At 37.0% G+C, this 13,224-nt stretch overlaps 3 protein-coding genes across 5 annotated transcripts in view; 1 reads left to right on the top strand and 2 right to left on the bottom strand.

The window, feature by feature from the left end:
- Positions 1–138, top strand: part of LOC129569307 (integrin alpha-PS3-like) — a 2,583-nt gene extending 2,445 nt beyond the window's left edge. Inside the window, exon 5 of the mRNA XM_055448040.1 lies at positions 80–138. Coding sequence (XP_055304015.1) covers positions 80–138 — 59 coding nt within the window. The remainder of the gene's footprint in view (positions 1–79) is intronic.
- Positions 139–556: 418 nt separating this feature from the next.
- LOC129569086 (smad nuclear-interacting protein 1) lies at positions 557–4,389 on the bottom strand. The gene is made up of 4 exons (XM_055447497.1): positions 4,026–4,389; positions 3,490–3,942; positions 2,257–2,504; positions 557–2,149 (listed from the first exon to the last, which is right to left on the bottom strand). The coding sequence occupies exons 1-4, from the start codon at positions 4,109–4,111 to the stop codon at positions 1,008–1,010; spliced, it is 1,929 nt and encodes a 642-aa protein (XP_055303472.1). The 5' UTR covers positions 4,112–4,389; the 3' UTR covers positions 557–1,007.
- A 105-nt stretch (positions 4,390–4,494) lies between these two features.
- LOC129569087 (uncharacterized) lies at positions 4,495–11,437 on the bottom strand. Of its 3 annotated transcripts, none has more exons than XM_055447498.1 (5): positions 10,883–11,437; positions 8,269–8,731; positions 8,041–8,148; positions 5,611–5,733; positions 4,545–5,002 (listed from the first exon to the last, which is right to left on the bottom strand). In XM_055447498.1, exons 2-5 carry the CDS (start codon positions 8,513–8,515, stop codon positions 4,905–4,907), a joined length of 576 nt encoding a protein of 191 aa, XP_055303473.1. In that variant the 5' UTR covers positions 8,516–8,731; positions 10,883–11,437; the 3' UTR covers positions 4,545–4,904. The 3 variants fall into 3 exon arrangements, with proteins under 3 accessions (XP_055303476.1, XP_055303473.1, XP_055303475.1); XM_055447500.1 differs by having other exon boundaries at positions 11,107–11,437; XM_055447501.1 differs by lacking the exons at positions 8,041–8,148; positions 10,883–11,437 and having other exon boundaries at positions 4,495–5,002; positions 8,269–10,254.
- Positions 11,438–13,224: the final 1,787 nt, after the last annotated feature.

The raw sequence follows: 13,224 nt of genomic DNA, 5'->3' as shown, positions 1-13,224 counted from the left end.
AGTCAACACGAAGAGTTGAAACAACTGAAGCGAGCGAGTCAAGCCGCGCCTGCTTCAGCTTCTCGGCAAATTAATAAAGGTTCAAGCGAAGAAATTGATTTGGATACATTAGCGGATGAAAAGAATTTACTGGATTAGTTCGATTTTTAATTATTTCAACTTCAAAACATATTTTAAAAGTAGTGATATGATCGCGTTTAAACAACCGAAACCGTCATTTCGAATGATGATTTCATAGCATTTAATAATAGCAAACAAATTCATTATTCCAACGAATGAAATATGTGTGACCAAATTGGGGCATAAGTGTTATCATCACCATGAGTGTGAATGGAATTCGTGTGTAACAATTTTAATTTTAATCTTCACTTGTTGTTTAGTCACAGTTTCCAGAATAATTGCATTCGGAGTACTTGCCCACATATCCACTGAATTTATTCCATGAACAAAACTCCATTAAGCCTTACCTCTTGGAAACATCCTGAAAATTGCCTTCTTTTCATACTATGTGATAGATATCATGAACGTAAGTCATTCTGAAATGAAAGTCGAGATATTTATTCATGTTTTGAGTTTTATTGTAAAAATGATTTCAAATACATTCGCAAGATATTTTCGAGGAATAATGCGTGAAACATAGTATGGTGGCGGTTTCGATCGCACCTCTGAATCTAATGAGTAGAAATGTTTAGTTTCTATTGTTTTATTTTCTAAATCTAATTAAATTCATTTAATTATTTGCTTTTCATTGAAACTCAATTTAAACGCATATTAACCAATAAAGCCTTATTTAACTGTTAAATTGTTCTTTCAGAAAACTGAAATTTAATTCCCACGACTTTCTCTTGGATAAGAAATAACAAAAAAATAATGTTGAAAAGAATTGGTTTGTGTTTTTGTTTTCAAAAATGAATTATGAATGGAAACAAGAGTTGATGCTTGTCAAAAATGGCAATCCACTAATTGAAATATGTTGAATGAAAAATATTTGATTTTGGTCGTCGATTTTATTTTTCGGATTTGATGGGCTCATCATCATCATAAATTGGCTCATCTTCGTCGACATTGCTGTCTTCATGCAATAAAACGTATTCACGTGAGCTAAAACCAAATTTCAAGACGTCCTTCTCGAAAAGTTCAAAATACTTGCGCGGCTCAATTTTGTTGTTGTTGACGAACGTGCCGTTGGCCGATTCCAAGTCGATAATGTACGGTCGGACCCGTTTCCCAGTTGAACCGTCTTCGCGTTCATAATTCACCAAACGATACTGTAGCGCAGCATGTTGTTTTGAGCATGATGGATGATCGACGGCAATCTCGCAAATCTTCTTATCGCGACCAATCAAGAAGCAACTTTGGCGATGAATGTATATCAATGATAAGGTTTGATCATTTTTGAATGGATACAAACGCCATCGACGTTTTGGTCGACGTGCTTCGGGCGGTTCAGCATACTTCAGGACAACGCCATTCACTTTGTTTGTGTCTTCGGTAAGTTTACCGCTCAGGCCAAAGTTTGGTTTTTCCTTTTCGACGGCATTTTCTATTGCATCCTTTTTATCTTCATCAGTCGCTTTGCCCCATTCAAAATTCTCATTATCAGACTCTCTGTTGTTGAATTTTCGGCGATTGGCCGAACCATTTTTGGCATTGCGCTCATTCCTGTCATTCCTATCGGGTTTTTGGCCATCGTGCCGAAAATCCGACTGATCATCTTGATTTTTGTTGCGCCGAAACGGATTCGAGCGTATTGGCGAACGCGGTCGTTCACCACGGTCAGAGCTTCGGTGTGGTGGTGAGCGTCTATTGTCTCTGGTGTCTCCTCTGTCACCACCTCTGTTTCGTTCATGCTCATTTCGGTCTCTTGGTCTTTCTTGGCGATCGTTGAATTCACGTTTGATATCCGGTCGTCGTTCACCTCGAGCAAAGTCTCTGCCATCGCGTCGATTGTCATTGTAGTTGAACCGTGGTGCCGCATCTCGTTCGCGTCTATCATCGAATCGACCTCTGTTTGCATTGACCTTTGGCGAAACGCTTCGTTTACGTTCGTTTCGTTCATTCTCTTGTCGGCCGAAACGACCTTCATCAGTGCGGAATTTTCGGTCTCGATTTGGTTCACGATCATCCTTACGATAACGATCTGCAACTTCTGTAGCAGGAGAAATTCGTTTCAATTTTGTTTTTAAATAAGAAATTGGAATTGATCGAAATGAAAACATTTCTTAATGAATGAACGAATTCACTCATATTAATCACCTGGAGCTCGCTCTCTGCCTCTCCATTCTGGTTGATTGGCTGCGGGTCTTCTGTCGATCCGTTCACGTTCCTGGCGTTGTTGCCCACGCGGCGATTGGCGACCTCTGTCGATTCGTTCATTCCGGTCATTCCGGTCATTCCGCTCGACCCTTTCATTCCTGTAGCTGTTCGATCTTATGCCCTCTGATCCGCGCTGTTCACCATGGAATCTGTCATCAACACGTCGCTCTGCTGGTGATTCCCGCTTTCTGGAACGAATCAGATTCAAAAAAAATCACTTTAATTTCACACTTTATATCGTTTAAATTATGCATTTGTCCGATTTATGAAACGTTTGCATGAACAACGAGAAAAAGAAATAGTTTCTGTATTTATTTACCATCTTACCCAATTGTGACTTGGTTAAGAAAATAAAATGCAATACGTAATATGCTACCAAAAGTGATTTAGTTACTGCGAATAACTCTAACTCCGTGAACACACGTTACAGAAGCAGCTCCCAGTGTGTGTTGTGGTGCAAAATATAGCAAACATGGTTGTTTTGTTGAGGTTGCAATTGTTGAATGCCGTGAGAGTGCGTATTTATCGATACGATCGGTCTGGTTCAGCAAAGTGTTGCACATTCAATGAATTTTTAGCGTTATGACAGCAAATGATGCATTCATTACTGAATGATTGCAGCACCGCGGAGTTAGTAGGAATCACAGTCACACACACACATCGATATTGGTTCAACAGCAATCGAATCGAACTAAAAAAATAAAGTCCCTTCGGTCGGCTGAATTGATGTGAATGTGTTTGTTGATAAATCGGTTTGATCTCGCCGACTGGTACAACAGAAGTCGACGAAAGCAACGAAAGTTTGGGGGCCGGTTGGTTTATAGAAGGTAATTTTATATTTGAACTTTTATTTTTCGTTCAATTACGACAACATATGCAAAAAAGGACCTTAAACAAATACATAAGAGATACGTTAAATCGCATTTTTTTCTCTTTCAAATCAGCTTATCGAATGAATGCCAACAAAATTGTAATTTATTGTGACGTTCGATCTGAAATTCGATCTTTTGTCAATTTAAAAATGTATTTCGTCCGCACATTTTTTGTAATGCAAATGAAAAACAAAACCAAATTAAGCCTCATTTTTTAAAATTTGCGCCAAACGTTACGACACCAGCGAACAGTGTCTAGCAACAAAAATGCGTAAACATCGAGTAAAAGAAAGTGATTTACCTTTTTCGTTCAAAATTGTCCGTTGGACTATCCCATTTTGATTTGTAGTTCATTCCTCGATCATTTGAAGCGTCTTCGCGCGGTCGTTTTTGGTCATCGGCACGTTTCAATGTTTTCCCATGATGATGATGTCTGTCTTCGTCGCTGCTGATGTAATGAACTTTCGGTGGTTCATGAAGTATTTCCACTTCGGTTTCGTCACGATTTGGTTTACGTTCATCGGTGGCCTCATGCCGACTGCGACGCTTGCTTTTCTTGTGCTTCTTTTGCTTTTTGCGTTTCACCACCTCCTCTTCACTTGAACTATCACTGCTGCTGTCGCTACTGTCACTACTATCGCTTGCCGACTCTGATGGCGAATGCTTCCTCTTTGATCGATGTTTTTTACCCTTTTTGGATGACTTCTTGCGGTGACGCTTCTTCTGCTCGACAATTTGCTCACTTTCATCCGACCTACAATTGCAAACACATTTTTTTTTTACCAATTGCAATCATTCATTCAAATGAAATACAAGTTTTGGGCTTTTTCTACTCACACAACAGAATGATTACTGAGCTGCTCCTCACTATCTACAGCTCTCCTCTCGTCCGACCGGCGATGAGATTTTTTGGTTTTCGGCATATTTGCTTGTTCAAACACACTCAATTGTTTGCTTCTCTTTGAACGCAATTCTAATGGAAATTGGACCAATACACTTGAATTTGCACGAAAATATCGAACGTTTACTAGCGTTCTGTAGCACTCTGTCAAATGCTCAACCAAATGAAACGAAAAAAAAAATGGAAAATTTCGTTGAAACTAATTTCGCACTTAACAATCGGCTTTTCGCATCGAAAAGGCTGACTGATGTTGAATCTCGTTTTCGCTCTACGTCTCCAGTCAACAAAAAACGTCAACGTAGTTTAGTGTTCATACGATGCGGCGCAACATACACATTCTTGCTGGTAGTTTGTACATACAATTTGGAGAAATGGGATTTCTTTCAATAGATGGCGTTAAAGTCAAAACATTGAACAGAATATTCATTTTCCCTGGAAAGAAGAGCGATTGTTTTGACTAAAAAAAAACGAATTTCTTTTCTTTTTAAAAGATTTTATTTATCTCCACAGACAACACATATCATTGATTTCGTTTACATCGATTCTTAAATCAAAAGCGCTTGTTTTTATACACATTTATTGCTAGAAAAAAAATTTCGATTTTGTTTCGCAGCATTACGAAATATTATAGGCAATTATCAATACGAGACCAATGTACAAATTCTATAAAACATGATTTAATTTAGTTTTCGTTTTCGTTCCTGGAACTTTTTTCACGATGTATTTATTTAATCCAAGTGGTAACCTATCCTTCTGGCGCGAAAGAAAACAACTGCTCAATGACTTCAATTGGCTGCTTTGTTTACGAACACCATTCAATAGAATGACCGTAATGCGAAGAAAAAAATCCCGCAAATCAGCTGAGTGAACACATTCACTGCCGTCATCGTACCGCTCGAGTAAATAGTTTTCCCTGCAATGAAAGCAAAAAATAAACGCTCTCAGTTTAATGTCTTCTCAGCGTACACGATGACGTAAAATCGAATTCGTTTTCTCGGAGAAATTCGTTTCACTTTCGGTGCTTTTTTTTATGTATTTCACAAAAATCAACGCAAAGTCATAAAATAAAATTTCATGGTTGAACTGTCGGTTTCACATCTTTAAGCACATTCTTGATGCATATTTTTCAGTGAATCAATTCAAAGATCATAGAATTTCATAACGATGCATATATATTACAGCGATAACATATCGACCTCTTCACCCGCGTAGACTTGAATAGCAAATGTTAATCGGTCGAAGTCATCGAGAGCAATTTGAAACTATTCCTTCAGAATATTTCCCGTATTCTTATTTATTTTTCATTTTGTTAATGTCGTCTGTAATGTTTACAGTCAGAAAAAAATTAAATTCAGAGAGAAAAACAGTGAAGAATTGTTCAGGAGAATGAGAATCGTGTTCAAAACTAATTGAAAAACAGTGAAAATGGTTGGGTTAGAGATTGTTCATATCACGTCTATAGTGCATCATTAAAATTCATTGGTAGTGAATCACTCATCATATTTCAAGTGTTTCACTTACATCGTTTGGCAAGTACTCGATCGCAGCAGCATTCCCGAATTTCGGTGTAGTTGATGCAGGAACCGACGCTCGCTCGACACCGCTCACCAACATAGCACGAATGTGGAATCCATGGAATTTGCTCTGTAATTATTGTAAAACATAAACAAAATAATAACAATTAGAAGCGCAAACGATTTTACTAGATTTAGTTTTTCGTTCGGCATAATTGAAAGAATGCCAAACTGGATTTAAATGTCCGTCGAAAAGTGTATGTTGTTGTTGCGATTTATTTTTGAAACTATTTTTATTTAGTCAAATGGTCAAAAACAAAAACTTGAAAATAATAACAAATTTGGTCACACTTGTACACATACAACTGGTAATTATCATCATTTCTTGTCATTATTTCAGTACAAATTGAAGAAAAAACGAAAACAGAGAGAAAAAAAAATGAGACAAAACTCCGACACAATGGAAAGCATGTGCCCATGCGAACGTAAATATATCAAGACTATGATGTACGGAGTTGTGGCTACAGGTAGCAGTTGCAAACATGCAAACCATTTAATAAATGCTCATTTTCAGTTGACAATATCGTTGCGTTCAGCAAATCGCTGGCCACTTTTCAGTAATGGCCAAATAACAATGAACATTAAAATGAATGAATGCAGCCGCTCTGCTGCGCATGCCAACCGCGACAATATTCTTATTGAATGTTGAAAAAAAAAGCATTTTTTTTTCATAATGGAATGACAAATGACCGAGTAAAGAAACGTAAAAAGGCGAAAAAAAAACACCGTTGAAAAATAATAGAAATAGAATCGCTGCACAAATAAAAACACCGCAATAAACTACAAATCACACACAAACAATAACAACAACATTTTGTTGATGAATTTTTTACTGAAAAATCACTGAAATTCAAAATCTGGGTAATTTCGTTTATGCAAATTTTTCTGTATGTTTATTAAGAAGAAAACTACTGGTGCGTAAACAGTCAACAATGCGACGGAGTCATTCGACAGATCCATTTCCATATCGATTAACATCACATTTATGCGACGAACATCGTACGTGTGACTACAAAGATCTCTGAATTGGAGAATGCAAATGAGATACACTCTGACATCAAGCCATTGTTTCATTACGCTCAAATCGAATTGACATATCAATTTCTATTGGTTGTTCTACGGGTGCAACCGTGCGTTCGAAAACCTTCCGTGTCTCTTCTATTTACTTAGATGAGCCAATAGTTCATAATATGTCTTATTAAATCACAACTAATTAAACCGAATGAAACGACTCAATACGCTCAGTATTAAGGTCAGGAAGTTTGGATTGAAAGAAAAAAACCATAAAATCATTGTTCCATTTTGGATGAAGTTACGGCGACGAATGGGAATTTGTTGCGTTTATGGCATATGAATCACAATTTCGTTTAGTAAAAATTAATTATAATTTGGTGAACAAGTGATAATTAAAAATCCGATGGGTTTGAAAAACCGAAAACAATCAACAAAACGAAAATGAAGCAAATAAAAATGAAAATCATCACAATTGCAATAGTTGCAACTGTCGGTCGGTTTGTGTGCGAGAGAGCACGTAATCGTAATGTGTGTGTGTGTCGTGAGCACACATTAATTACCACTTTGACAAATAAATTAGATGAATTGGGCATTTTGTAATGGGAAAAATAATGAACTCGAAAAATGGGTTGAGCTGCATTTTTGTGGAAATCCGCATTTCATTGGTTCACTGCTGTGCATAAGGTCATCTCTTGTATGTCTCAAATAGAGATCGTTGCGTTACCATCGCTCTCTGGTAATATGTACGAAATGTGATTCAAAAATGGTTGCGAGAGCGGAGCGCGCATGTAAGACGACCACAATAATTTTTAGAAAAACTAGCACCTAGTGGATAAACAATGCGATGTTTGCGAATGTTTAAAACTCGGTCGCTAATTAGAATTGTCTACATAACAACATTTAATGTGAAATCACTAATAATCACAACGCAAAACTCGATGTGCAAATTGAAACAATCGCACAGGGGAAAAGAGTCACACATAGCAGACACCAAAGCCTAGTAGACTATTGTCCATTTAATCAATTTTATGAGTCAATATTTTCAATTAAATTGTCGAAATGATTAGTATTCTAGGGAGCATTTCAACTTTTCTATTGGATCGAAATCTAATAGAAGAGAATGCGTTTGGATTGCTTATTATTCAAAACAACGGCTGTTCAACACCTCCCGACGCAATCAATTCATTTGCTCGGCCAATGACTCAGTCGATGCAAAGGAAATGCACACACAATTGCATCGATTCCCTTTTTTCTCTTTCCAAAGTAATACCGAGGAATTCCAAAGTGAATGAATTGTTTATTGATTTGTTCAACTTAAAAAAAAAACACACACAAATAAAATGTATTTTTTTGTCATCTGTACCTTGGCCATGCCTTGAGTCACAGCAACAATGATCGTCCAGCATTTTGCCACTGAGGCAGTAGTTGATGATTTGATCAGTACATTGCATGCACCAACGCAATGGTTTTTCTGCAGAAAAAATAACAAACACACATAAATTTGTGATTAAAACGCATTCTTTTTCGGATGAAAATGTCGTTGCAATCGTTTTTTCTTCTTCTCATCATTTAAAAATGTCAAAACACGCACCGTCCAATAATTTAATGCCGATTTCGAAGAAGCTCCGCTTGGCATCACGTTGACTAACATTGTGTTCGATATAGTATTCTACAAATGGCATTTCTTTTTTCACCGAAGCATTTTGTTTTGACTGATCAATCGCATTCGATGCGATTTCATCGTTGTGCAACAACACATTTGGAGCATACACCACTAAAACTAAGAATATTATCACAACATTTTGTTTGAAGCGATCGACTTGATTTGAAAACAGCATTTTGTCAGCTGTTTCTTAGAATTTCACTACTCGGATTATTATTTTTCGCTTCTTTTTCTTTCAATTTTTCTTTTATTCTCCTTTTTTTGGGCACACTTTACACGAGTTTTTGAATGGTTGGTGTCGGTTTGACCGATCGATAGGATGGCAACACGACTTTCATTGTGAACATATCGCCGAGAAAAACTGTCACATTCGAATAATGTCGTTGAAATTCTATGAATGGAATGGCGATGAGAAAAAAGAGCAGAATAAGAATTTAACAAAACAAAAACAAAAATGAATATCGTCGGTCGACGTCAATCAAACGAAACGGTTAACGCGGGACGATGCTCATAATTCAATCGAGCCTTACACGAGCGTGGATCTTAATGAACTGTTTATGCTTGGCATTAACATGCTACCGCTATGCTTCATGTGTACGGCAAATACACACAGACAACCATATGCACAGGCCTCTATCGCAATACGATTCGAAACGAGCAACGGCAGCAGCGGCGGCGTCAGTAGCAACAAGCAATGGGACGTTGAATTGAGCAAACGAATTATCGAAGAAAGAAAAATGAATATATATTGGGATTTTGATTCAGATTCTCATGCCGCTACCCAACTATAAGTAATATGGCATAGCTTTGCGTTATTGTTTATGTCACGTATACGCGCTTTTGTTATAAATTTCACAAGCCACGTAATGACTGACACTTTTTATTGGATCTTCTTGATGGCAAGAAGAAAAATATTCTCCGCAAAAAAATGTGTCGGTTGAAAAAGATGGCGATTTTTCATTTGAATCAAACTGGATTTGAATTATTTCAACCCTTTGACAACTCGACACAGAGAGACGACCAACGGAATCTTCCCGTTGAAATATCATTGCAAAACGATTTCACTTTCATTACATCTGTTCAAAAGTACTCACAACCGGACAAATCAGCGCCAAGCGATTGATTTTGGTTCGAGTTTCGAAACTCATTTTCATCGGTTGAAAACGGTGTTATGGCTATAAATTGCCTGAATCCATTAGGTGAATGGACGAAAACGCTTGAAAACCGATCGGGCAAGTGAAACGAAATGCCAGAGAGCAAAATAAATGTATTTGAGGCACTTCACATGGCCAGTGCATTGGCTCCAATACAAATCATCTGGTGTGGCGCACACACGATATCATCAGTATTTGATCCACATTTTCCAATCGCATATTTTATTTATAGACAGCTCAAAAAGCAGCACACCGACAAATTCGAAATCAAAAGCGTAACGCTGTCGAGACGTCTAAGTGCGAAAAGTAATTTTGGGAAGGAAATAGAAGAATATACGAAATAACTGGGACGATGTTGCCCAATACATATATATAATCATTTTCATAATTCCCATTAGAAAAATCATCGCATGAGATTTCATCTGTTCGCCGTCACCGTGTCAACACCGTGCTCTCGAATGGTATTCTAATTGAAATTTTTTTGGATTGTAAAAATAGTTATTAACAAGGAAAACCGAAAATATTCTGAACATTCGAATGAAATGTGTCCGAGTGTATTAAAAACGTACTAAATTACAAGATGATGGACATGATGTTTCTTTTAATCTTTTTAATATAAACTCTCAACGTATAAACAGCAGGGAATTCAAATGAGCCAATTTGGTGCTAATCCATTAATTAAGTCAAAAGCATTTGGTTTTTGTAAATCGTAGCTCTCAAAGTGGAATGATAAAATCGATATTTCACTATATGTTCCGTTGTGCGGCCGTATTGCGCCGACGGCCTCATTAAAAAAAAAATAGGTGTAGTTAAATGGTTTTTGTGCATGCAAACTGTGGTTACTGTTGAGGAAAACTGAAATGGAGAATTTTCCACTGAAAAAGCAGTAAACGAGGGGGTGTTTGGTTGGTCCATCTCAATTACAGGAAACGTGAATCATACCGCTTACATCGATTGTTCAATGGAAATTTTTTCCATGAAATGAGTAGAAGTCGTAAAAATGATTTCCGATCACTGAAATGTAAAACAACGGTCCCAATGATTATGATGATGAAGAACAAAAATCACATAAAACCGAATTAGGCCAACAATAAACAAACAGTTTTTATTGGCAGCGAATAGAAATTCACCGAAATTCACTGCGGTCTTCGCATTTTATTTCGTTTCACTCTGTGTAAACACAACTGATATCGATTGCGATATCCTTGAAATGTAAATAAATACGAAATCTAAATTTGCAGAGTAAATAAATATGCCATGAGTTTGAACCAATTGAGGTATGAAATCATATTGCATTTATTCAATGGCGACAATTGATTTTTGCGGTTTCGTTCGTTCAACGTTGACTTTTTTCTCTGCTTCTTTGTTATTTGTCTAATTTTTATTACGCTTTTTTCTGTATTTCCCCCGAAGGTTCTAATAAACACTTAAGAAACACAGTAGACAGCAATTGGATTCGTATCGATTTTCATCGTTTTCGGTCAACATTTTGAGATAAGACACATATTAAACGCTTAGTTCATTTTTCTTTGATTTCAATTTTCTCTGTCACTTTTCTGTGTGTCCACACTGTTGCTGTACACGGCAAATTCATACAATAAATAAAACCAACCACGTCACTCGCGGTGTAATTTGAGTAGCTCTTCGCAGTGGCAAATTGAGATTTTTTTTTTTTTCAAAGAAAATGTCTTTCATCGACAAAGATTTTCGCTATTTGACCAAGAACAAATCTATCAACACTCGAAACGAAATGAAACCATTTGTAAATGTCACCGTTTTTGCCGTTTCTCGACACCGTATTGATTCACTGAATGTGAAATGACTGACTACGTGTTACACACAAGAAAAAACAAACAACAACCAAGATGAACGGAGCTGATTTCATCACAGTGGAAAGGAAAAAAAAGGAACACATTCAATGTAGTCAGTTTCTATTGTTGTACTACGTCTTAGCGAATCGTGGAACCCCTTTGTGTGCTTGTTGTGGCCACCGCACTCCTATGCTACACACATATGTGTGTATTACGCATAAAATATGCGGCGGCAAGTTTGGAAATGCGTTCCATGGATACGTGTGTGCGTGAGCGCAATAGAAGCCATAGCAACCGTCAAAACAGGAATTGAGACTCCGCTATTTCAATTGAACAAAAAAAAAACCCGGACAAGAAGCACACAATTCTCTGTACGCTCATACTACCATGTGCTGTCGCCGCGTTACATATCCGCACACAAGCTTCAATTACCACTTACACTCGATGGACACTTTTTAACGCGCTTGCAATCTAAATACATGCGCAATGACGAAGATTTTGCCATTGCTATTGCCGCTGATTCCAAAATATGCGTGTATGTGCTTTCATTCAAATTATTGTCAATTGTATGCGGTGCCGCTTTCAGCCGTTTGTTGACAGGATCTACAACAGCTGGCTACTTGTGGACGAAACGCATAGTGTTCGAGTTAAAGAGAATAGACAACGTTCATTAACTAAATTTATTTAAATGATGGAATGGAGGATAAAAACACACGGTAGTCGAGAGGCAATTTGAAGGCAATATATGTTTATATTTCAACGTTATCAAAAAATGTTACGTAAAAGTAAACATATATTGCCTTCAAATTGCCTCTCGACTAAGCCGAATATCAATTTAACTAGCGAAATTTTTTTCACAGCATGGGATGCAGTTGAATGAAAGAACTTCTCCGATGAAATTCATGTATATTGAGATTCATTCAATTCTATCGAAATGATGAGTTCGACGACCTCAATTATGACTTGTTCTATTTCATTCATTGTGCCGTTTTAATCCCTCCTCATGGCACCCCAGCAAATATGCAATGCGATGCACTCTCGGGTTTACAGCACAGGTAAACAATACCAAAAAAAATTAAATGCACATTCGATGCCTGTTTCCAATTGGAAGGAAATACTTTATGGGCTGAAGATTGAATCTGTTTTTAAAATGTTTGTTTTTTTTGTGGAACGAGAGAATGAAATGATGTCCTGTAACTTTTATTCATCATATCTTTTTCCTCCCTTTTTATTTCCTTCACAATTTTTTTTCTTTAGCTAAATAAATGAAACGAAACTAAAAATATCGATTCAAATAATTTTACACCAAATTTCTATTCTATAATCGTATGGATATATCCAGTAGCAGTATACTGCTTCTATATTCTGTTTTGACCTATTCGTGGGCATTGCAAATATCGACACCATGTAAACTATATGAAATGAACCCCTAAATGAGTATAGACATTTAGAAAGTTAGAAAACGTATCCCAATACGCAATCCATTTGGAAGAGCGCCATCTAGTGTGAGTAAATTTTGAAGTCCAATGAATTTGGCACAGTGTAGAATTTGTTCAAGTGTCAATTTGTTATCACAAGCATTTGGAATCGTGGCGCTGATTGCAAATGACAGCAAGAAAATCGAGAACATTTGATGAAAAATTAAAAGATTTCCAAAACAAAATCAGTTTTTTTTGGTCAAATTTTTTGGTTTTAATTGATTGAAAAACAATTATGACAAATTTGCTGCAAGAAAATGACTGGAAACTACGAAGAATGGCCGTGCACTTGATTTGCATAACGTGCCGACGGTTCAAAAACGAAACTGTGTGACATCGAGAACAAGAACGAACAGCCCACACATACACACATGCACCGTGCACTATAGTTCCATATGTTTCATGTGCTCTCGTTTCTGTAGCCTGTCTCGCCTCACATCC

This window comes from Sitodiplosis mosellana, unplaced genomic scaffold (genome assembly GCF_009176505.1).
Source record: "Sitodiplosis mosellana isolate CC-2019 unplaced genomic scaffold, AAFC_SMos_1.0 Smas_scaffold_30, whole genome shotgun sequence".
Classification (NCBI taxonomy): Eukaryota; Metazoa; Arthropoda; class Insecta; order Diptera; family Cecidomyiidae; genus Sitodiplosis; species Sitodiplosis mosellana.
Note: the sequence above shows the minus strand (reverse complement) of the source record. Positions and strands in the feature narration are given on the sequence as shown.

Coding starts and splice junctions, on each gene's coding strand:
- LOC129569086 (XM_055447497.1), bottom strand. CDS start 4,111: ATGCCGAAAACCAAAAAATCTCATCGCCGGTCGGACGAGAGGAGAGCT. Junction 2,505..3,489: donor GACAATTTTGAACGAAAAAG/GTAAATCACTTT, acceptor GATTCGTTCCAG/AAAGCGGGAATCACCAGCAG. Junction 2,150..2,256: donor AGGCAGAGAGCGAGCTCCAG/GTGATTAATATG, acceptor CTCCTGCTACAG/AAGTTGCAGATCGTTATCGT.
- LOC129569087 (XM_055447498.1), bottom strand. CDS start 8,515: ATGCTGTTTTCAAATCAAGTCGATCGCTTCAAACAAAATGTTGTGATA. Junction 8,149..8,268: donor CGGCATTAAATTATTGGACG/GTGCGTGTTTTG, acceptor TTTTTTCTGCAG/AAAAACCATTGCGTTGGTGC. Junction 5,003..5,610: donor TCGAGTACTTGCCAAACGAT/GTAAGTGAAACA, acceptor CTTTCATTGCAG/GGAAAACTATTTACTCGAGC.